Below are 25,696 nucleotides of genomic sequence, written 5' to 3' on the forward strand. Positions count from 1 at the left end.
GAATGCCAAAACCACATCTGCGAAAATAAAAATTTTAATAACCAAAACATCTTGATTGTTTCAATTTTTAAATGATAAATGTTTAAAGTTTTTTAATCAGATTGTTCAATAATTGCCTGGCCAATGATGTTACATATAAGTGAAATTGCCTTCAGATATCAAGTCTCAATATTATCTTTCTACATATGGATACAGTATAACACAACTATTTAATTTAATTAATTTATTTTTTCAATCCAACGTTTTTTGTTACGCGTAAGTCTATGCATATAATTCCACTAGATGCGATTTCGAGTCACAATGTACGAATAATGAACCTGGGTGCACAATACAAAGGTACAGGCAACAGAAAAGGGAATAACACAGGCAATAGATTTTCAACCTATTGGAAGCCATGTATCAATACTATATTACCAGACAAATTTTACAAAGTAAATTTATAATTATAAAAATATAAAAAGTAAGCATATATGTCCTAAAATAGTAATCAAAAACTATAATTTAAATTATCAGTAAAAACTATAAAATTATCAATGTATAGATGGACACATCCGGATATTTTTTCTTCCAATGATTAACTAAGCGATCACTATTATCATTATTATCAATATTACAGTTTATGAGATAAAACTCTTGCAGTTTTGGACATTGTTCAAAAATAACGGAATATTTATCAGGTGAATGATTATGAAGATCCACCACCCGACAAAGATATAACTTTTTCAAGTTCTTACACTACGCCAGTAATTCCAAATTGTGATCAGAGAGGAAATTATAACGCAAACAAATTCCTTGCAAGTTTTGATAGGAGGGAAGTAATCTAAATAAACTGTCATCAGTATCTGGGTATTTGTATCTGAAACAAAAATCATATAATTAGTATAATATTTCAATTGCAAATAGAAAATTTATGTAATTTTTTCAAGATGCTTGCAAGAGAAGCAAACACACAAATTTCAATAAAGAATACAATATATAATATGTATTTTAAAAGAAAATGTAATAAACACACTCACAAAAAAGTTTTACTTTTCGTAAATTCTTGAAGTTAGCGAGAGCATTAATACCCCGAGATGTAAGCTCATAACGATGACGTGGTTGCAGTAAATCTATTACTTCTAAGTCACGACACGAATTTCCCAACTCTATTAGGACTGTGTCTACGTTTATTAAGTCTCCTTTAAAACACATATTCAAATGTAATTCACGCATCCATTGATTTTTTTGCAGTATTTTGCAAAGACGTTGCGTTTCTATATGTGTATTAAAAAGGTCTAAATATTCCAAACCATTTAGCCTCTCGAGATACAAAAATTCTTCGTCGTCTACGCGACAAAGATTTAAAGCCAATTCTGAGAAAAATATGTATTAGTTATATGCAATTTATCCATAATCTTGACAATCATATATATGTATTATATATATGCATACCTTTCAAATTTTTGCATATCTCTGAAATTTTAAGTAGAGCATGACTGTCAATTAATCCGCACCTACCTAATCTTAAGTGCGTTAAATCCCTGCCGCAATTATCAATAAACTTTACGAAATCCTTAACATCAAAGTTACTTGCTGTAAGATCTAACTGTCGCAAATATTTACATCTAGGTGTAAAATAACAAAATATATCGCCGATATCGCGTATATATTTGTCAGGATTACTGTCAGGTACAATACGTATGTTCAAACGTGTATAGAGTTGAGGGTCCCGTATCAAATCATTGAAGTGTTTATTTACACAATTCAAGCGACATAACGTCATCAAATCCCAGTTTTTAAATATTATTAGTAGTATTTCATCCTGCAAAAATAAAATATAAAACTTTAATACACGAGATGACATTGCAATAAATACTATTATAAAAAATAGATATTTTAGGATACTTTACAGGAAACTCAGACAAACTGTGTGATAGCTCCTTGGATTCATCCGAAGAGAGTTTCATATTCTTCACACAATTCGAATAACTTTTTAATAAAATATGAGGTAAGTTTTTCTCTTTATGAGGTTGCTCATAACCAGGAATTGCTTCATGAGATACTTCTTTGTATTTCAAATTATTCTTACAAAAAGTCTTCTTTTTATATCGCTGTAAATAACACATCCAAACAAATTAATTTTTATTATTAAAAAAATAAAAAAGTATTGAATATTACTTAATATCAACGATTATAATACCATTTACAAATAATTTGGGAAAATTCTGCAGATGAACTATATCCAAGTGTGCACTTTTTAAATCTGCTGTTAAATTATGAACTTCCTCATGGTGTGGGCAGTACATGCAATTAATTCTTTTTAACAGATCAGTTAAACTCTCGTTAGCATTTCTAGAAAGGATCAATTCTGATGTACCGACAAGCATCATCGCATCCAGCTTTGTGTGAAATTCAGGTCGACTCTTCTTAAATAGTAGTTTGAGCATTTTGGTTTTAAAGTTACAAAGGGTGCGCTAAGGGTGAGGAAAATAATCTTGACGTCGGCGGTACAATCTGAGACGATTCATCCCACAACTTAAAGACTTAAACCACAATTTTATTAGAATCTTGAGCCCAAATTTGAATTACGCTTCCAGGATTGTATATTTCGTATATAGAGATTCTGATTGGATATACAGCTTCATGAAATTCGATATCTTCAAAATAAGAAATATAATTATACTCTCTCTTCTCAACAAAAACATATCTTCTTTAACAATATCTTATTTATCAATTCAAGTATTACATACCCATAAATGTATTTTTGTCATTCTGCCAGAATGCTAATGATCCAATATACTGTCTCATGAAATCATCTTCCCTTTGCCACGGAGATAGTGAGATATCGATCTTTTTCCTCTATATTAAAAAATCGAGATGTGTCAAATAAGTCGAAGATCTTGTAGCACAAATTTAGATTGCGATTACATTTTAAAGGAAAATAACAGATAATACTAAGAAATACACATACTTTGACATAGGTTCCTCTAATTAAACATGGCAGGTGAAGTAGTACTCCGAAGTTTGGAAACTTGGGTGGCCCAATTATGTCAGGAGCAGTATAAAATGTGCTAAGACTCTGCTGGTACTTAGTAACAAATCTTTTCTTCACAAATTGATAGATGAAGTCAACATGTTCCTCCTGATCGCTTACGGATACTCTGCCCACATAGGGATATCGACTACAACTCTCGCAATATAAAGGTTGACAATGAGATGTCATATTTTCTCTCTAAAAGAAGACAAAAATATGGAGAATAATAATCTGTTTTTTATAGCATATGCTAAAATGCATGTATAGTGGGGGAGACCGGAGCTAGAAGTCACACGGGTAAGTTGTCACAAAACTTATATCTCATCTTAACATATCTTTCTCTATAATGTAAGTTGCTCCTATTGTGTTAGTGGGTTGTACAAAATATTTTGTTTTAAAAATCATCACTTTTGACAATTACAAGCACTTTTTAAAAATTGAACCTGGTGAGTAAATTTTTCTTATCTCTATTTTTATTGTTCCGTTGGTTTTTGTAATTACTAGTTGTAATTTAGACATAAGAAATATTATAGTTCTAAATAGTTTTTCCTGTATTTAGTTAACCGTCATTGCAACATAGCTTATAAATATAATCTTCTTCATTCAAAATAACCGTTCGGGGTAAGTTGTCTCAAATGAGATGGGATTCAAAATTTATGAGAAATTATTGTTCTTGTATTTATTCTAGGTTTATGAGAATTATATTACAAAGTTTATGAAAAGTATTAATTTTTATGCTGCTTTATATTACTAAGTTAAATCTACAAAAAACTACCACTGATTTTAATAAAATATTAAAATAGAATTTGTCGTATGTTTTCTCTATTATACTGTAAATCTAAGTATGCTATTTTTACATGCATATAACGTTTAGAAATGACATATTTGACTGAAGCTCGTTTTACATATTTTGTTGCGTGTTAAAGTAACACGTTTAATCGTATTAAATTAAAAGTTAATACGTTCAACTGTGTCAAATAACATGATTTAAAACGGCAAAAAATGTGTAAGGAAAGCTTTAGTTAAAATAACACTTGGATTTGCAGTGTATGAAAGATACGTGACAACCAACTCTGGATATGGGGTAAGTTGTTACATTTGCACGATTTTGCTTATAGAATTAAATAACTTTTTTGTGTACAAATATATATAAGTCTAATATTCTTTTGTACACTTAAAAAATGTAGTTACATTATAAAGTAGTATACGACATTATAAACTATTGTTAACACACACACACATTTTTTTTAAATTAGTATTTGAGAAGTATGACAACCCAGCCCCGCGCGCGCGCGTCTCTCCTATATATATTTATAATTATAACGTAAAGATTATGAGATCTTAGTTTATCTTGCTTCCATTCTTATTGCTAGTATTGACATTTTTGTAAGCATGCTGTGTACGTGACGTAAACTATAGATTTTTAGTGCTAGCAGTGAATATTAGAATGCAGACTTCGTAGAAAAAGATTTGAATTAACAATACAAAATTGCTCTACTACTTTCACTGAACTTCAACTTTCCTATATTAACAACCTGCACTTATTATGGAATATTATGTACACATACATGAAATTTAATATATCTCATAACAAACTCAAAAATTTCTTCACGATTACATCATTCTTTTATAACGGAATAAATTGTTAACAAATAATTGTTTGATATATTTTAATTTTGATCTCAAATTTATATTCTGCTTTATAACAATTTTTTTCCTATGAAATAGATATATATACTTATTTATTATAAATATAATGTATTATATGTGTATACTTATTTTACATTTCTAAATATATCTTGCAATATATTATATTTTCTGAATCTTAACATTTTTTGGTTATAACTCTTAAAGAAGAACAAACGAAACAAAAATAATCAAAAAAGAATGAAAACATTATATTTCATGATATTTACAAATATGTTTTATTTGAATGTATAGAATAAATTGCGTATATGCCGCATTGTATGTAACATAAATATAAATTAGCGTCTTAAAATGTTTCTTATGCACACAGGTTATATATGCGCACTGTTTGTGAGTATACGTGATCTAAGTATTATCATTTGACCGCTTGTCATGTGAAAGGAGAAATTAAGATTTATGTGCTCGTGTTTGACATAAAAATTATATTTTAACAGCATATATATGTCATTATTAAACAATTAAAATAAAAAAAAAACAGTTTCTTATAATTTTTTAAAATAGCGAAGTATATTGCCTTTATAAATATGAAATTGCAAACATGTGCTTTGTTCTTTTTAACAAAAAAAATTTGACTTAAACCAAATATATATATATATCTCATTGTAAGTAATTAAATATTTTAAGGAAATCCAGTTTTTTAAACTTTTTTTTTATAGAGAAATATTTTTTGTAAATCTGAGATATCGCGAGCTCTGTGTTCTACCACCACCTGGTAGAAGAACACAGAGCGCACGCATGCATAAACACCAAAGAAAAAAAAATTGTAAAATTTAAATTGCTCGATCACGCGTTCGCTACATTTTATACGCTTACGCTTCTAACAATAAGTGACTAAAATTTTTAAGAATGTATTTTGTGATTTTTGTTTAATATATCTTTTATCTAGTGTTTGATACAGGTTATATAACGATTTAACACTCGAACAAAGGATCACACAGTGAATAAAGAGAATTGCCGAAAATTTGTCTTGGAAATAAATAAAAGAATTAATCTCTAGTTACTAATTTTTATCGCTTTTCATATTACTTACTGTTTATGAGCAAGGCAGATTTGTTTTTTTCCGTATAAAATGAAAAAATCATGAAAGAGAAGAAAAGTTGGAACACGTGGTTGGTGAGGACTGAAGAGCTTATACTCCTGTGTAGATCTATATCTATGTATATTATATACAAGACTGCCAACTTCTATGAAATACATGGACCTACGTGTGGAATAGTGTTACATCCCAAACCCAGAGATTCAGGTAAATTACTGGAAAGCAAAGACTAGCTTGAGGATGGAGATATGGAAGGACCTCTATGAAGCTAGCCGAAATTACTAAATTTGACTTAATTTTTATATCTTCTCTTAAGTGTATTTTGTTTGTAAATCGTTCGATTGTGAGTCCGTTTTTAACGTTTGTAATCAAATAGTTTTTCTTGTAATTAACAATTTTATTTTAATTGTAATGTTCTTATCCGACACTTTTAGTAATAAACAGATTTGGCGATAACTGATAACTATAAATTAATTGAAAATCGTTTGTGATTTACAAATATACCAGTCGTATTATGTTTGGAATTAATAAATTTCTTAATTATTTGCAAAATAAGTTTAATTAATAACTATATACTGGTGTATGCGCGAAGTGTACTCAGGGCTCCTGCACACAAAAAGCGCATCGATGCGTTCGTCGTGCACTTCGCGCATGTGCAGTACAGTTAACTAAACTTATTGACTAAACTATTATTTTGCAAATAATTAAGAAATTTATTAACTCACGAAGAGATAACACTGGTATATTTGTAAATAACAAACAATTTCTTATTAATTACAGTTATCGGTTATCACAAAGTTTATTACTGGAAGATATTACGATTAAAATGAAATTGTTAATTACAAAAAACTATTTGATCATAAACGTTAAAAACGAACTTACAATCAATCACAAATAATTTACAAATGAAATACACTAGCGCGTTTTCGATTTGTTGACTCGACCCGACTCGGGTCAACTTGGGTCAGATTAAAAGTTCCAATGTTGCCTGCGTGTTGCTTTAAGTATTAAATTATTCGAAATCAATTGAAGCAAATGTACGGCAAGTTGCCAGCATCATAAGCAATCACAGGTTTGCGCGATTTTGCTCAGACACGCTTTGCTATCTGGGAAACTATGAAACTAATGAAAAATGCATTGGCCATAAATATCAATGTTCGTAAATTGGTTAAACTCTTTCTTCAAGTGAAAATATTCAAATCTTTATCGTTGAATAGCCATATGCTCTATAACAGTCAAACTTGAGTTGATTAATGGTTATAGCCTTCCGCAGTAAAATATATAATACAGTAAGACTTATACCCATAATTCGCGTTGCGTATACTTTTGAATTTACATATAATTTTAGAATGCTAAACAATCATATCTTTTCATATTAACACACTTTATCCATCCCCCCCTCATACACATACACACACACACACACACACACACACACAGATCTCTAGATTCTTGTCTTTTTTTCTACCGCGTACGTATCACAATATTTTTAAAATTAAATTTTAATATTGAAACTTATATTAAACAAGGTAGTGTAATTTTAATTTACTCTTTTCATAATATCTTTAACATCTACTAAAATATCATAAATTCTATTTCTACATAAAATAATTACTCTGATTAATTTCGTTTCTTATGCCCGAAATCAGATATAAATATGTAAATTATTATTACAAACAATAATTATACGTATAGCTATTGAGGCAATTCGTAAATGTTTAAAATAATTTAAGATTAAATTAATTCAAATTTTTTTTTAATGAAGCAAAATCATAAAAAACTCAACAAATATTAATTGATGTAAAATTTTATCAACATCTAGAAAAATATGAAAACAAAATCAGTATAAAAATCTTTAAAATGAAAATTATGTAAGATGTAGAACACAAATTCGGAAATAAATAAATATGCGATATAACCGTTATTTCCTTAAATAGCAGATAACATGTATAAATATTCTTTTCGAGTAACTTATTTATTTATCGAGTAAAGTCAGTTTATTTGCGAAATTTATAAATATTAGACAGTTTGCAGAAGAAACAAACGCGAACGTTCTGAAAGGACGAAAGACGAATTGCTAATGACAAATAACATTTATTCTCGGCGAGGAAGAGATTAGTCTCCCACTGATGCCAAATCAAGTTTGACGTGTACTATTCTTTGTCACTGATTACCTGCGTGTCAAGTGATTATTGCCATCGAACAAATAACGTTTCGTCTCTTTCGTTGAAGAAACACCAGAAGAATGGAAATAATTGCAACAGAAAGGAATGACTTGCAATTTTCTTATAATCTGGTCGCTCCACTGCTTCGAAACTTCGATTTTGTCTGCGCGACAGAATGGGTATTTCAAATTTGATTAATATTAGTTTCAAAGCTCAATATACTCGTGCAGAATATACATCGATGTGTACCTGTGATGATGTTTCCGTATTTCGAAAATAGTTTTCTGAAATGTGTGAAGAAATATAACAATATTCCGTCTGCATTTGAATATCAATCTAATATTAAATATTGAAAGTAATATTCGCGCTATACGATATATCAGATACATTCGATACAATAAGAAAAATGTAATTTCGCTAATTTAGTGCTTTTATTGTAGGGCGTAATTGAAAAAGGCTCCGACAAATCAGACCCAACGAAAAAATGCAAGATCTCGCTCAACAGTATCAAATCGGCGCTGTGTCAAATAAGAGAGCACATTTGGAGAACAGCATGTAATAAAGTAAGAAATACCACAAAACCTTCTTGAACTGACGTTTCAAAATATACAAATACTTTAAATCTAATTCTGAAATCTTCAATAATCTGGAGACTCATAGATCTCAAAGTATAAGTGCACGTAAATATGCAATAATAAGAAATATAATTGATTTTCTATTTTATGTCTTAAGAAGTAACTTAAAATAAGTTTAACTGTAAACTGAAATAAACTACGTGCAATAAATTAATACAAATTAAAGACATATTTTAAGTAACAATTTATCCGTGTTTCAAGCAAATTACAGTACATTATTTATAATTATTTATAAATATTTTGCATTATAACAATTGATCCATGAAATGATTTTGATTCACGCCTTGTAACACAAAATATTTATGTAAAATTGCTCAAGGACGATCGTCAAACGAATGTAATATATTGTTTCAGAGTCAGTTTCTCAGCGATAAGGGTTTCAAAATCTATCTGAAGGAAGAACGTTATCAGTTTTCGGAAACCGTCAAAGCACGTGGCGTGGTTTATACTCTGCTACAGCTATCGAACGAGCAGAAACGTAAGGGCGTGATAACAGCTTCAACGGGCAGCTTCGCTTATTCTCTCTGTCATTTTGGAAAAAAGTTTGGAATACCGGTGACTGTTGTGATACCGTTGACAACGACAGATGAAGAAATTAAGATGTGTCGAAGTCGTGCAGATTCACGAACAACGGTGTTCGTCTATGGTTGCGATATGGTAGAAGCACACAACATTGCCTTGCGTTTTGCCTCGATGAAAGGCTTAGTTTACATTGACGGGTACGCTTTTTTTAATTAAAAATCTCAATTAAGTTGAAATTATTGTAGAAAAAGTTGTTTTATAAAAAGAACTAGTCATCGTTGCCATTAGGTACTTAATAACTGACAAGAAGTTACCTTCTTGTTACTTCTTATATTAATATAGAATCCTAATATTATCTATATATATATTTGAGCAGTAAATATAAATGGAAAATATTATGGGATACCACCCTTGGGGGTAAGGAAATAAGATACGAAATTAGATATATTAATTAACGTTATATATCACTGTATATGCATAGAGTTTTTTTATTACATTATTATATTACATTATTACAAAGAAAAACATAAAAAATAAATTGCGTTAAATATAGACAATTAATTTTAGAGTTCTTATGGAAAAGTGATAACTCTCTTTATATATAACTAAAAGATCATTTTTTAGCAACATTGATAGAAGTTCTTACATTAGTCATTATTTATAATTTATAGAAAAAACTATCTATTATAGAAGATAAAAATTATATACAGATAAATTGAAATGTATAAATTGAAAAATAAATTCTTATTCTTATGGAATAATCGGATAGGAACGATCATCCAAATATGATCATTGGCCAGGCTACCTTGGGCATCGAAATGCTGGAATATTTGTTGAAGTTTGATGCAGTAATATTACCGACGACGATCAACGGTTGTGGATTAACAACCGGTATTGCAATGGCTATCAAAGGATTAAATTTAGAAATAGAAGTTATCGTAAGTGAATAAATGCTTTCTTTATAATTGCCAATTGAAAGTTATTGTGTTTCAATTCAGTCTAATAAAACGTAATTTGACTCAACAAGAAGATTACATTCACTTTGGATGGAAATTTGTGGTTTACATAAAAATCTCAATTTTTAGGAAGTCTATAGGTCAGATTTTAATAGGCATGTCGAAAATATTAGAATGTTAACACATTCCTATGATGAATTGGAAATTCCCGTGACAGAGTATACATGGCATGAAGATCCTAGAGGCGTGCTAAATCCTTTGTTTGACAGATCTATTATGGTAGATGATGATTTGGTTGTAAGAGCCGAACATAAATTAAAAAAAGATAACATCGACGACTTTAATGCAGCGATTGGTTTAGCTGCGTTTTTATCTGGTGAACTTGATGATTTAAGGGAAAAAAGGTAACTCCTTTCATAAGTTTGATGGTTTCTTCTACAATTTGTTTATTCTATATAATGGCGCGTTTTATAAGTTTCCATGATAAAACAAATAACAAATACTAGACGGTTTCAATTTAATAATATTATATTTTAATATTATAGTATTACAATATTACTTTATAACATTATAATTCTTTCTGTACACGTCAGGGTATTACTACCTCTATTCGGCAAAATTGATTTAATGAATGAACTGAGAAATGAACAAAGTTTGGAGACTTTACGTGAAACTCTCGCAAACTCATTGGAATAAACATCTTTATTTTTTTTATCGTTGACGAAGATGAATCATAAAAGATTTTTTTCTATTTATTGTAAACGTTTATATAATCTGCCAAATTTGGAATACAAAACAAGTTAGACAACTCGAGAGGAAGAATTTGGATACAATTTCGAAAAGGACAATTTCATCTATGATGCTTCCGAACAATTAACGTATTCAATATTGACTTTTACTAATCCCGAAAAAAATGGGTATAATATGGTCGCGCGGATGTAAAAATCCATAATTAAATATGAAAAAAATTTAATAACATATGTTCTTAGTAATAATATATACCCATTTTTTCTCGGGATATTTCCATATTTGTACCGGATATGTCTATTTTTTTATGAAAACGCAATGACAAAAACCATTAATTATATACTTGTAACGAGCGTTAAATATCGATATATATGTATAAACAAAATTTTAAAAATCTAATAAAAACACATGACATTTTGGTATTACAGACATCGCTGTTATATTAATGAATAGAAATATTATTAAATCAAAATCAAGCAAACATAGTAGATTTACTTTATGCACGTTTCATGAAATCGATAACGTATTAAAGTTAAAATAAATAACAATACGTTTGGAATTCTTCATAAATTTTGAGAGAGAGAGAGAAATTTATCTTCTTTATTTCATTTATCTTGTCTCTTTTTGTAAAATAATTATTTGTCATGTAAACGTACGTATTCTTTAATACATTATAAATATGTCATAAAACATTGATTTGATAATATCGATATTCAGTATCCTTCAATTCTATTATTAATCAAAATTATATCAATTTTAACTAATAAATTATGTAATGTTGTGTACACACATTTACATATATAAATACACATATAATTTTATGAGTTTATATAATTATATGTAAATTATTTATATAAATGTGAACATATTTTCATATAATTATAACATAAAAAAAAACGTATCTACTGAAACACACAATTTTTAAAAAATATATATAAAATAACTTTACATTAAATCAAATACTCTTTCAACGAGGGATTTCGATCCCTCGTCGAATATTTGATGATCGATACTCTTATTCGTATAGGCTACATTCAAAAATTGACTGTATAGTCGTAATTTTCACAATAAACATATAAAAATATAAGTCGTTGGATTCGAATTTTTTAGTTCTATTAATTGATGTTATTCTTGTAAAAAGTTTTTATTTAAAAAATTTGTGTGTGTGTGTGTGTGTGTGTGTGTGTGTGTGTGTGTGTGTGTGTGTGTGTGTGTGTGACTCCCCCTTCCATTTTCGGAATCCAGTACGGAAAGGTACGGTTCTATCATTTCAAAGAAATCCCTTGAAGAACCTTTTTTGATTTTTCATCTAATTTTGATAGCTTCCGAGATACCATGGACAGATTAAATCGACCCTGCGTGATACATAAACGTATAATATTATAGCATTAATACACGGCCTTCGATAGGTTCAATAGATTAAAAATAATCTATTGCCTGTGTTATTCCCTGTTTCTGTTGCTTGTATGTACTTTGTATTGTGCATCCAGCTTAAGATATGACGCGTTTGACACGAAAACGTCTAACTTCAAATGCGTCCCATACGCGAACCTGATTGGTCAGTTTGAAACGCCTTCTGTTTAAAAAAAAAATCGCAACACCGCAAAGTATGTTAATTTTTGTATCGAAATGTTCTTTCGGGGATTTATTTAACATTCGTCGACGTGATATTTCGGAACTTTCGGCATTAAAAATGCATGGATTATTATCACATTATAAATATCAATATACAAAGAATTAGGCGCATGTGTTACCAGCACGAAAACGGTCGTGTCATCATTCAATTAAAATTTTATTGCAATCGCAGCATGAGCACTACAAAGATTTAGGTGAAAATGTAACTTTCGTCAATGATCTTTCGTCAATAATAGATGCAAGTAATATATGAAGTATTCGTCTGCGACATAAATGAATAAGTACGTGAAAATTTGCAAGTGTTTTCAGGAAAATTATTTGACGCGAAAATTTCTCTATTTTGTATAAAAGCAATCGTTTAAATGATCAGGCCGTGCCATACTCAGCGATATAATTTACAACATACGAATGGTACAACAAAGTGCGGAAAAAATTGGATATTTAGAACGAATTCAGTAGAGATGTTTGAAAATATCAAAATTCTTGGATTTAATGCGATCCTGCTTTCTCTTAAATTGAAATATTCTACCAGATTATTTTAAATTGACATCAATAATTCAATTATTTTACTTATTACTAACTAATTGAAATTCCTCTTGTGTTGATAAGAAAATTGATAGCATTGCAAAAGATACAATTTCAACTGGAAGCGAATATTTTTCATTCACTAATAATACCTGATATTTAACTGTAAGATAATCTTCAATTTTCAGTCGATAGAGAAAATCTCAGAAGGAACAAGTAGAAAGGGAATATGTGTAAAATACGAAGTAAGCAAATGAGACTTTCTACCAAGCTGTGAGTGAGTTAGAAAAGTTTCTGTTAGTATATCTCAAATTCACTATATTAATATGTATTTGGTCGATTGTCTGCATGCGTTTGAGAAAGTTTTAATTATACATTCTGTATTGTATAATATACGTTCAAATCTCTGTTTCTTGGTTATAACTATTTAAATTGATATTGAAGTTCGCATAATTTTTGTCAGCAGTCAGACAGTTCGTTTATATATATACACCTATATAAATTATACTATTTGTAATCTTATATGATCGTAAATTACTGTCATAATTATAAAAATAAAAGACTATAATAAATGGGAGAATAATATTTTTACACATCTGTTCATCATACGGAAATATTATAAGGAACATGATTTACATTCAAGAATTATTTATTTTTAGACAAATTTAATGCAGATAATTAATAAAACATTTTTTTAAATCATGAATTATATGTTTCTTATAACTTATGTTAACGCGTAATGCATTCAAATAATATTCTTCAATGCAAAATTACAAATAATGAGAAACGTACAAATCTTAATGAGGACTAAATGTTTAACAATATCTAAACTACATTTAAATAAAAATCGATATTTTTGCGATCATTTTCGCATATTAATCAGCTTTCATTGACGTCTTTTTAAATGATTCGTCGTAATATTCTTCCTTGACCATAAATCCATAACCGTGGAATATGAAATCACCATTTCGTACCAAATGCGTTTGTAGATTCGTAATTCTGTATAATTCTCAACTGTTGTGCGAAAATTCTTACAAGCGTAAACACTTTATTCGCCGTTTATGTAATTTTATTTGTTCATCTCTTTGTTCTTCAAAACCTGCAAAATATTTGTATGTATCGGCAATGTTAATTGTTATCTCAATGTAACTGTCAATGTCAGTATCTACAGTAAAATATTCTCTCGCTTTTTCAAATAATTTCAGAGTTTTTACGAAAACTGTTTTGGCATCCATCAAAATTTAATATACATATTTTTGCAATTTCGGTTGTTATATATGCCAATTCTTTTTTTAGTAAATCAGAAAACATTAAATCTGAATCCTCAGATTCTATTTCTAATTTTAATATTTTTTTTGCATCTCAGAAGGTTTTTCTTTATTCTGTGAGAATTTTTCCAACCAGAAACGTAAAAGAGAAACTCCATAGAAACCCCAACATCTAGCACTAACGGCTAAGGCATTATTATAACTTTTATTCGAATCAAGAGGTGCTTTCTTTCTCTTCCGATCTAATATCTTCATCAAATCTGTGTATTACATAATCTCCAATAGCAATGTGACTTTAAGCTTTAGGAAACAAATCGTTTGCTAGGAAGTTTCTAGACAGATCAAATAAGGTTAAAGTCATATTAAGACATTTTTCATCGAATGTTGTTTTGTTAGATGACATGTCTGTCAGTCGGATATTTAATGTGTTATGCATGTACGTTACAAATTTGTACTTATCTTTGCACCTTTTAAGATATAAACGTCCTAATTCCTGCAAAGTTGTGTGATGCTAAGTGTTCAAGATAATCCTAGGATTCGATTCTTCTTCTTTAACATCAACAAGACTTGGTATGTGGATGGGATCAGAATAATTTTCCATGTATAGCACATAACATCCTAATGCTAGATCCACATATTTAAAAGCATCTTTCTCTTTCTTCTTTGCAAAATATAATCCGTTAAGTACACCTATTATGGGCAATATAGTTTTACGGTTTAACAGTTTGTCCCCTAACAGTACCAAACATCTTGCAAAATATTCTACAGCAGTATTTAAATCGTTAGTATCTGTGGAAGTAACATATTCTAAACCCATGTTGTAATGAGCTGTTGATAAAGCAACACGATCATCAAGATTTAGGTCCGTTAAAACATCGACTATACATTATGATACAACACATTCATCCTCTCCTGTAACACTTTTATTTTGTTCCTCTTCTTAGCAAGTTTATAATGTTTCCATCCATGTACTTTATTTCAAACGACAATTGTAAAATATCCACAAAAATTTCTTACTAATATTCATATTTGTAGTGGATTTGGCCGGTACCGTTTCTGTATAAACAATGAGAATTAATGGTTAAAAATTATTATATGGACATTTATCTAACTAAATTACTTATATGCGTTACCGAGTTGAAGGATATATAGCCTGTCTTTCTTCCATTACTTGTTTGAGGAACGCCAACATTGTTGCTCAATACTGATGTAAAGACAATTTCTAGTATAAATTTATGTATTTTTGTTCCGACTTGCAATCAAACGTTCTGTAATCCTGGATAGGTGACTTCTATATATATATACACATGCTATACACGAAAATTGGAGGGGGTTTATACCTTTGATCCGGGAATCCGATATCCAGTTGAAATGTGTATTAAGTAGTGATAAAATTTCTCTTTGTCTAGGATCCCTATAGCGCGTTCTCCTATTAGATATTGAATTGCGACGTTAGACACAAACAAATTTTTCAAATGAGGCATAAGATCTTACCCAATGAGTCAAAGTCAAATTTATTTATTTATTTGTCGAATAGTCTTTCAAAAGAGCTTGTTGGAATAAACGTCTTTTTTATTATAAATTCTAAAATTTATAATAAAGACGTAATGTTACAAATATAAAGAATAACTTATAGGGTAAAGTGCATATTTCATCAGATCAGATTCTAATTCGGATTAGCAAATTTGAAATATCTCTTCGGATGAATATATGTATAACTTATACACTTTTCAAGCAGAAATAGGTAATCCCTTCACCGATCCTCGCCAAATTCAATAACACAACCTTTCTTTATACACTTTTTAGGCAAAAATCGGCAACTTTTTCACCGATTCTTGCCAAATTCGATCAATACCAACCTACCTTTGATATACTCTATCCATAAAAAAAATTAGCTTGATATCTCAAAATTTGCGGAAATCAGAGCAATTACATAGATTTTTTTATACAGAAATCGGTAACTCCTTTATTATTAGCAATTTTTTGAATTCTATTATATTCCTCAGTTTTTTCTACCCCTATTTTATATATAATACTTTAAGATTTGGTTAATTAGGAAAATCTGAACAGGAAAAGTCATTAAGTACGACCCTTTCAAAGAATTTAAAATTTTAGATATCCCGAATTTTTTTTTTAAATTGGGTTGTAACACAATGGCACATAGCCTATGTTACTCAAGAAGACATAAGCGATCCACCAGTGTAAAAATTTTTGAAATCGATTTAGTAGTTTCTAAGATTACCCCGTACAATGGTGCAAACTTTTCCCCTTTATATAATAGTAGAGAAGTAAAGATAGTAGAGATATATACATATAGAATGTTATTTGTTCTTATTTTTAAAAATATATTTTTGTTTTATCAATACTGCTATATAAGGTTTATAGCAGTTTTTCTCATCCTTGCAACAGGGTGTTCAATAATATTTTTACCAAATAAAATACTTTGCTAAAAAATATCTTATTTTTAGCAAAGTATTAGATAGTCTACCGCACATTTTGATTAAAATTATTTTAGTATCTTTTCCTTTTTCAGTTTATTTCTTATCTTTTTATTATAAATGTAGGTGATTAAATTTCTTATAATAGTGTATGAATGCACATAAGTATTTATTAAATTATTTTCTAAAATTTCAAAAATTTGTATTATTGTACGGGCAACTAAAGCTTTGTTTTCGTAAACCTCCGTATATAGAACTTTAATCGTATAAAAAGCTAGGTCTAATCAACCAGATTTTAAAGAATTATATATATAGATAGGGGTAGAAAAAATTGAAGAACATAATAGAATTAAAGAAATTGCTTATATTAAAAAGCTTACCGATTTCTGCCTAAAAAATGTATAAGTTATTTGATGCATAGAGTATCATTTAAGAAAGGTTGATATTGAATTTGGCGATAATCAGTAAAAGAATTCTTTCTTTATAAAATTTTGAATTTTTTGAGAAATGTCCGTGGTTGCTCTAACTTCCGCCAATTTTGAAATATCGGGCTATTTATAATTCTATTATATTTTTCAGTCTTTTCTACCCTTATTTTATATATAAATTTTTAAGATTTAGTTGATTAGACCCAGTTTTATATCAAATGTCCATATGCGAAGTCCATATATGGACCATGTAGCCCGAATTCACAAAATCAACATCGATTTGACATTGCGTCGATTATAAAACCCCACTTGTACTACTAAGCTGACCCTCTATCAATTCATATAAAAAGGTTAAATTTAAAGTTAAGAAGAGTGTGCAAATTAGAAACTTGCACATTGCTTCCTTATCATTACAGGTCGCTACAATTGCTCCTATTTTATTTTGCTCATAAAACTTCTTCTATGAGAAAGCCAAACTAATAAATACTAATAACTATGCATCAAATAAAATACAAGCTTCCTCATAAGAGGAGCTTTGTGAACGAAATAAAATAGGAGCAGTGGTAACGATCTATAATACTGTAATTATGAAGAAGCAATGTAAAGTTTTTTAAATTTTAAATAAAAAGAGGTAATTTTTTTATTTGAATATCTCTTATCAAAACAGTGAATTTACTTAAAATAGTTTTTTTTATCCTGCATTGTTAAAAAATTATAGAAAAGTATACATTTTGAATGGTAATTTCGGAGCGACGTTGAAAACTGTCAAAATAGACAGACGAATTCAAAACCATAGTAAACATATTTTGGTTTAAAAATAATTTTGTTAAATGTTCAAAATGGTGTCCACAGACTTCTAAACACGTATTAATACGTTTACGAATATTATTTCGGACATCTGATAACATTAACAGAGTAACCGTAGTAGTAATTTACAACCAGTACGTATTCTTATTTTCATTTCTTTATTTGTATTAGGAGTAATATTCATCACTTTGTGCTTTATGTAATCCTACAAAAAGAAATCTAATGCCGTTAGATCTAGTGATCGCGAAGTGGCCACAAAATTAATTAATTGCCCGCACATAAATAAATTGCATTCTATAAACAATAAGTCTGCTGTTTGGTTATTTAATTAGTGCTCTCTAATTGTGAAGCCTCGTACATATGCCTAGATATACATAAGAAAAAGAAACAAAAACCATTGCAATTATTGATATCTGGCGGCATTGTTATGTTATTATAAACTTTCTAATAGGAATCTGATTACGACAGATTTTTTACCGATTTTTTATTGGTCAAGCATTTACATTTATTGATATTCTATTGAAAATTATCTCGGCCATTGAAAAGCACGTCAATACTCCATAAAAATGTATTAATCGAGGACTTCACTATGTGGGGGATGATAGAATGAGATAAAAAAGTGATATGAAAATGATAGAATGAGATGATAGCTGGATATCCATTCGGAAAGGGGATATCCAGCATGCGCAGAGACACATTTAGACACATTGCGCAGTCCACGATCAATAGACGCAATATTTTGAGGGGCTCGTCCGGGAATCCGGGATAGCGTGAGCTATCGACCCTTGGTCAGAGAGCCGCCGGTCTTGCATCAGTTACGCGAGGACCAGACACGAAGAAAGGTGGAGTTCCCGGCGATGCTGCGCTAACGAGCTAAAGAACTTCAGCGAATTCAAGAGATACTACAGATAAGTCCTTCCTTAACTCGATAACGGGCGTCTGATTTGTTCTTACGGAAATGGTTACCTGTGAAATGATTTTTACATCTCAATTAAAAATTATTGTTGTTAATTACATATTGCATATTTTTTTATTATTCCATAATTCATTAGTATTTGAAAACTATATGTATAGATTTACTCAACAATTTCTAAGAAAAGTAAAGAGAAACAAAAAAATATTTAATAAAGTAAGAAGCCCACATTATATATATATAAACAGCTTATTATGACGATATTTCTAAAAAATAATTATATCAATTAATGAAACGCTTTTGTATTGCGGATTTTAATGAAGTTGCATATTCAAAGGTTTATAAAAAAAATGGTTATAAAAAAGAAAGTAAATACATTATGTGTATAATATCCATTTTATAGCAAATTAAAATAATAGCTACTCGCTATCATATAAAGTTATTTATATGTTTGCTGGTTCAGATTTATTAAAAATTATTTATTTTTATGATATTTGTTTATTATATTATAGAAATCTAAGCCACATAAAATATATTTAAATAATTATAAATATTTGATAAAACTTAATTTTTTCTAAAATGTTTTATATATTAATTAGATTGAAATATAATAAATCTATATATAGAAATATCATATATTATTAACAAAACATGTTTTGTATTAAATAAATTTATAACAATTATTTTATTACTTGTTACATCTCTTCTAAGCATTTACACATATAATATCATTACATTATTATTTATTTATTGTAAATACTCATAACAATACACATTGTACATACTCATAACCACATTCAAACTTATAGTAGAGTATGCGTTTACTTCTTCTTCCAAAGAAAGGCGTTTTTTTAAAGAAACGTTCACAAATTTTTTACATCTTTTACAATCTGTCCAAATTTTCTTTTCTGACCATTAGCGACCCTTACATACTAATACCTTTTCCTTTTCTCTCCTTTGCCCACCCTCTCTCCTGGTGACTTCCTCCTCTCCCTTCCATTCCTTCTTCCACCGTTTCTGTTCACTTCTTCCGGCATCTCTTCCTCTCTTCTTCTTTTCTCTGCTCTTGTTTCTTAATTCTCTTTTTGTCAAGTAGTCCCCTTCCTCGTTCTCTCCTCTCCACTACCTCAACCTCCTCTCTTCCATTGTCTGTTCCTCATCCACCACAGCTTCCCATTTTCTCCTTATCTCCCAGCCCTTTTCTATCAGCTTCTCTTTATTCCTCTCTTTTTTCAGCTTTACCAATAGCACCTTTTTTTCCTTCCCTTATCTTTTCTACTTTTCTTTCACCTTTACCCTTCTCCTCAGCTCTCTCTTCATTATCATCTTCATTATTTTCCTCCTTTTATTTGGTCCCTCTGCAATGATCCCCCTCCATATTCCTCTTCCTTTTCCCTCTCCACTCTCTCTTTCTCCTTTCTTTCTCTGCTCTTTCTTCTATCCTCTTCCACAGCTCTCTCTCCTGTCTTTCCATCTCCTCATTTTCTCTTCCTTGTTCCTTCCCCTCTCCTTTCTCCTCTTGCTCGCCTTTCCTCTTCCCAACCTCTTTCTTTATCTTTTCGACTTTATTAATTTTTATAACGTATTTATCTGGAGTGATTTTTACAACTCAGTAAATTTCAATAGGTCTGTACTATAAATATACAGGATTCTATAAGTTTTTTAAAAACGTAGAATTAGAAAATAAATAAAAATATATTGCTATGAAAATAATTTTAAAAGATTGTTAGTTTCTTATTCTATCTTATTGATTAAGAATATTTTGTTACAACAAAACGGACGAACTAAACTTTTGTAACTTAATCACATAAGTAAAATTTAAATAGATATTTATATAAAATGTTATTTATTTCTAATTTTAAAAATATATTTGTGTTTTAATTTTGGTATTTAATAATATATTTGCCAAATAAAATACTTTGCTAAAAAAATCTTATTTTTAGTCCACTGCGCATTTTGAAAGTATTTCAGTATATTCCTTCCTTCTTCGGTTTATTTTTTATCTTGTTATTAAGTGTAATCTATTAAAGTTATGCATGCGTATAAGTAGGGGAAGCCGGGGCAAACTCGACACGATTTTTTCAAAAGCAATTTTCAACATTTAATTAAAATTTTCAAGCAAATTTAATGGTACACATTTAAAGAGTGTTCCTTCAGGTACAAAATTGCGTAATGAAGTTTCGCTGTAGTTATGTTGCTTAGTTTTGTCCCTAGAAAAGGAAAAGTGACGCGAAGACAAATTTTAAAATTGAAAAATGCCAGGGCACACAAACACGACACTTTGCCTGATCGACATAATTTGATCTGGAACTTATTTCTTATTGTCTGAAACTGAACATACATACATTGTTTATCGTGTATTTAGAAAGTACAAAAATTCGGAATTAAGAAAAACAATCATTTGAAATAATGAGAACAAAAATTGTTGGACATTCAATTATTTTTATCTAAATTTATGTCTGAAAAACAATTTATGCAAGTAAATTCGCGATTAGACGTGCGCACACATTTGTCATGGGCCATATTTGCCCCGAACGTCGTTTTTCACTTTTGTCACATCAAAAATATAAAAATGTTGAAAATATGCAAAAACTATTATCGGATTCATATAGAGCACCGAATTTTCCATCGAAATCACTTAGTCTTCTTTCTTGCACTTTTTCTATATGTATATGTTTTGCATAGAAATACAATTTTAATTAATAAATTTTTTTTAAAATTTAACAAAAAAAAGATTAACAGATTTTAGAAGAAATACTATTAGTTAGTAGAAATATTATTAAAATATAATAGTAGAAATACTATTGAAATGAAAGATATGCTCGGCTCTTTTTTTACATTTTTAATGTCTTCTTTTAGGCGGATAAAATACAATTCAAAAGCACGGAAAATAGAAATGGAAAGTTTACTCAAGGCAAACGGTTTTTCTAGCCGATACCGTATCGAAGTTTCATAATTCAAAGGCTCACTCAAGGACAGTACTCTCAGGTAGTTTCGCCAGGAACTTTCAGTAGCAACGTTTGTCCGAGGTAAGCAATTCGCACGCGTCAAAATTAAATATTAAAGATTTGGTGATCATTTCAAGGATACTTAGGACTGACTTTTTCGTTATGTTATTATTTAATATCAGTTATATTTAATCGCTGCTCTTTCAGTATTGCTTTTTTTTCCCGGTCTTTGCAAGGCTTTTCCGCGCACCTAATTGTTCGTCAAAATGCTTTGAGGCCATCTACATTTTTTGACGAAAGTCGCAAAGACGCAAGTAAGAAATAAAGCGGATCCGTATCTTTGTGTGCGAATAATGTCGAGTGCTTGACCGACGATTTTATTTCTTTTACGCGAAGCTAATAGAAATGTTCTGAAGTTTTCTTGTTTTTAGTATATTTGCACGGACATCGTTTCAAAAATACTTACAATGGCTGGAGGAAATAATTCCTCAAAGAAATTCCATATATTTGATTACGAGTTAATATCTCTGAAATCGTGAGGTATATCAAAAAATGTTATAGACAAAAGGGTTACGGTATTAAGTAATCTCTGTAATCGATAATTACATTTTTTTAATGTCCTACTTTTTAACAAACATCCACCCTTCAAGGTATTTTTTTGCAAAAATATAATATTAAAAAATCTAAATACGTGTTTATAGACATCACTTAATACCGTAATCTTTTTGTCTAAAACATTTTTTTATATACCTCACGGTTTTGGAGATATTAACTAAAGTAATCAAATATGTGGAATTTTTTTCGAGTTGTTTCAACCCTTAAAGGGACCATCTGGAGTCTGTTTTCTATTGTTGAACTGGTTGCACTAGTTCAGAGCTTATCTTTTTCCTTCCAGTGTGAAGTAAAAAAGATAAACTCTGAACTGGTGCAGCCAGTTCAGCAATATAAAAGAGACTCCTAGTTTCGAGCGCTAAAAATTATGATTTTTGTATATATATTTTTTCTGAAAAAAAAAACGGTTAGTGCTGTCAATTTCATGTTTGTTGTACATTTTATACTTCATAGAATATGAATTTTGTTCCATGAATTTTGATATACAAAAATAAAATTATTTGGACGGACAGAAAATAGTTATTAATTTATATGTCAAAAGCCCAAATCATTGCATTGAGCTGTTTTCTCTCTGTCAGCAATTTGAAAAAATTAGTGTAGCCACGTCTACTATCCATGTAGATATCTCGACAATTTTATGTTTATAATATGTTTATTTTGAATATCAAAATCCATAGATATTCTATAAAATATAAACAAAATATGTGCACAAACATGAAATTTATAGAACAGTTTTTTTCCAAAAAAATGTATAAAAATTATTTTTTAGCGTTTCAAACCAAGTGCTCCCCTTAAACATGCTTCGAAGCCAACAAAAAAATACATGTTTTCTACGATTTGCTACTCTACAACATATCAAAATCGATGAGGGACAGTTCTTAATATTCTATTATTAGAACCTTTACATTATTTTATTATTTGATATCGGTTATATTTAAGTCACATTTATTTTCTTGATTTGGCTTAATAAATGAATATAACATACTGATAAATGTCATTTTGCGGAATTTTCTAAAGTTTGAAAATTTTATTGAAAGAAGAACGTTAATGCGTTAATAATAAAGCTGATAATAAAAAATTAATTTAAAAAGTAGATACTCCGTCAATGTTCTTAATGAAATTTTAATTGGAGGTTTAATATATATATATATGTCACTCAGATTTCGAATATTAGATCTCTGTGAAAAAGTTGCGAAACTTCCATCGAAATTTTTGCAAAGAAAAAATTGATTTTATATTTTACCTATAAAGAGTGATGTCGCCACTTTTCATTAATATTAAAATATTTTCTGTATTAAGTGATCAGTTTTGGTTGATGTCTACTTTACTATGGCTTTTTTGATTATTACAACAAACAGATAAAAAAAGCAAAACTCTCCCTAACAAAGTTATTTACAATTCCTGAGCCTTTACGTACTATACGTAATATTTATTTAAATTGCCAATAACTGCCTAGCAGAATTGAATTTACACTTAATATTGCAAGACAAAAGAATTCTTAAAACGATAAAACTGCAATATATGTTTTATAATACGATCTTACCTTTATATAGTTTACAAGTAAGTACAGCTTGAAATTACGAATGGTAAATTATTCGATATTTTTCATAATAACTGCAGGCTGTTTTACAACAGCAATTTTTACTTAACCAATCATACCATCTTACCTTTTCCTGCTTACTTTGTTTCTAGATTTATTACTGGTAAATCCCCAGTGAGTAAACAATATATACGTTTTATACCGGCAAGCAGAAGCACGTATTTTTACACGGTATTATCTGTCAAATAACGGTATGTATATTATAAAGTAAGGAGTGAACTATATCCGAAACATGTCATGGTCAAAGTCACACTAATGGGTAATGAGTAATTAGTGTGACTTTGACCATGACACGTTTCGGATATAGCAAACAAGATGTTTCAATTATTCCGTTTTATTATACATTTACACTTTTACATTTTATCATTTAACGCACAAAATTATCTTACGTACGCACGATGGTGCCAAGAATCAACGTCTGGCTACTTATGATGGTTTTGTACTTGTTGAGGTTGTGTAAAAATGTCTAACTTGATAAAGATCGAAACGTTGTGATTTAATAAAAAATTAATTTTGACCAGTTGTGTTGTTAAATAATTTTGGATCGTTTTTAATATTTACTGGCGAAGAGAAATTATTGTTATTTTTAATTTAATTTGACTTTTTGTTATCTTGCTTACTACTAAAGTCATCTTACCCGCATATGGGGCAAGATGATAAAAACAACACGTTCTTTTAAAAATTCTAATTTATTTAACGGTTTTTAAATTTTTACAGTTGATACAAAAGGCTTTAATAAATCTAAAAAAATAAGTCATTATTTTTAAATTATTACAGAAATTAGGAAAAATCCATAAACTATAAGATCGTTATCTTACCCTCCTTTCTCCTACGCAAAGACTACTTTGTAAGAAACGTACTTTCAGAATTTTTTTTTCCAAAGGAAATTTCGTGGTACGTGCTTCTGTAGGCCGCAATTAAGCTTTACATCTTTTCGGGATCTCGTTTATTTAGTAGGCAATCTAATTTTTCTTGGATTTTTTCAAACAAACCAATCTGATCACCTATCTGTGTTTTGAATTTCGACAGTTATTAACCGTCCAAAAAAGTTGATCTTTAGATAAGTATCTGACGTCGTAATTGTTATACTCCCGTGTGAGGTTGCTGATCCTCCATCGGGCGCCTCCCCAGGTGGCGGATAGGGGAAAGCTCGCTTACAGGGTACCGGGGAAATAAAATACCCGGGGCGGACCAAAATCAGCAGGGCCGGTGTCTAGGCCTAAAGGAGGCAATCACTTCAACTCCAAGACACTCGGGAACTGTGGACTGATAACCCGCATTCCTTAAATCTAAAATATCTTACGTTACTTCTGACGTTTACTTCTGAAATCTAACGTATTTTATACAATAGCACAGCTAGTTTGGTGTGGCTGAATGCTTACTGCTTAAAACGCGGTACATTCGTTGAAGTTTCGGTGTCGAGGAATGACGACGTTGACACCGCGGTGCAATAGCGGGCATATGTGGGGCTTATGTCCGTCATTCATATTTACATTTATAACAATATGTTATAAAATGTTTGTATTCTTTTCTGCTCATGTGTGGCAGTGTGGTCTTGTGGTAAAGCGCCAGACTCGTAACCCCGAGGAACCGGGTTTGAGTCCACCTGATCATAGGAATTTTTATATTCCAAACTGCACCCCCAGGCACGAGTGGGGCTCGTGCGGAGAAACTGGGCTATCTTTCGGAGGAGACATTAAATTTGAAATTGGTTTAGGCCTAAAGGAGGCCACCACTCCAA

At 29.8% G+C, this 25,696-nt stretch overlaps 2 protein-coding genes across 5 annotated transcripts; one reads left to right on the forward strand and one right to left on the reverse strand.

Moving 5' to 3' along the window:
* Positions 1 to 387: 387 nt before the first annotated feature.
* LOC139809823 (uncharacterized) lies at positions 388 to 5,850 on the reverse strand. Of its 2 annotated transcripts, XM_071773048.1 has the most exons (8): positions 5,751 to 5,850; positions 2,951 to 3,211; positions 2,730 to 2,838; positions 2,180 to 2,636; positions 1,890 to 2,090; positions 1,432 to 1,801; positions 1,017 to 1,352; positions 388 to 856 (listed from the first exon to the last, which is right to left on the reverse strand). In XM_071773048.1, exons 4-8 carry the CDS (start codon positions 2,180 to 2,182, stop codon positions 723 to 725), a joined length of 1,044 nt encoding a protein of 347 aa, XP_071629149.1. In that variant the 5' UTR covers positions 2,183 to 2,636; positions 2,730 to 2,838; positions 2,951 to 3,211; positions 5,751 to 5,850; the 3' UTR covers positions 388 to 722. The 2 variants fall into 2 exon arrangements, with proteins under 2 accessions (XP_071629149.1, XP_071629148.1); XM_071773047.1 differs by having other exon boundaries at positions 1,890 to 2,636.
* On the forward strand, positions 4,741 to 11,210 carry LOC139809822 (putative threonine dehydratase). Of its 3 annotated transcripts, none has more exons than XM_071773046.1 (7): positions 4,741 to 5,963; positions 7,989 to 8,100; positions 8,362 to 8,484; positions 8,911 to 9,275; positions 9,848 to 10,016; positions 10,164 to 10,438; positions 10,628 to 11,210. In XM_071773046.1, exons 2-7 carry the CDS (start codon positions 8,002 to 8,004, stop codon positions 10,728 to 10,730), a joined length of 1,134 nt encoding a protein of 377 aa, XP_071629147.1. In that variant the 5' UTR covers positions 4,741 to 5,963; positions 7,989 to 8,001; the 3' UTR covers positions 10,731 to 11,210. The 3 variants fall into 3 exon arrangements, with proteins under 3 accessions (XP_071629147.1, XP_071629146.1, XP_071629144.1); XM_071773045.1 differs by having other exon boundaries at positions 4,742 to 5,963; positions 7,784 to 8,100; XM_071773043.1 differs by lacking the exon at positions 4,741 to 5,963 and having other exon boundaries at positions 7,631 to 8,100.
* The last annotated feature ends 14,486 nt before the right edge of the window (positions 11,211 to 25,696 follow it).

This window comes from Temnothorax longispinosus, chromosome 3 (assembly GCF_030848805.1).
Source record: "Temnothorax longispinosus isolate EJ_2023e chromosome 3, Tlon_JGU_v1, whole genome shotgun sequence".
NCBI lineage: Eukaryota > Metazoa > Arthropoda > Insecta > Hymenoptera > Formicidae > Temnothorax > Temnothorax longispinosus.

Excerpts from the sequence above, each read along its gene's own strand:
- LOC139809823 (XM_071773047.1), bottom strand. The coding sequence starts at position 2,105 with ATGTGTTATTTACAGCGATATAAAAAGAAGACTTTTTGTAAGAATAAT. Across the intron at positions 1,353-1,431 it reads GATATGCAAAAATTTGAAAG|AATTGGCTTTAAATCTTTGT; the intron begins GTATGCATATAT and ends TATTTTTCTCAG. Across the intron at positions 857-1,016 it reads ACGAAAAGTAAAACTTTTTT|ATACAAATACCCAGATACTG; the intron begins GTGAGTGTGTTT and ends TTTTTGTTTCAG.
- LOC139809822 (XM_071773046.1), top strand. The coding sequence starts at position 8,002 with ATGGAAATAATTGCAACAGAAAGGAATGACTTGCAATTTTCTTATAAT. Across the intron at positions 8,101-8,361 it reads TTGTCTGCGCGACAGAATGG|GGCGTAATTGAAAAAGGCTC; the intron begins GTATTTCAAATT and ends CTTTTATTGTAG. Across the intron at positions 9,276-9,847 it reads GGCTTAGTTTACATTGACGG|GAACGATCATCCAAATATGA; the intron begins GTACGCTTTTTT and ends ATAATCGGATAG.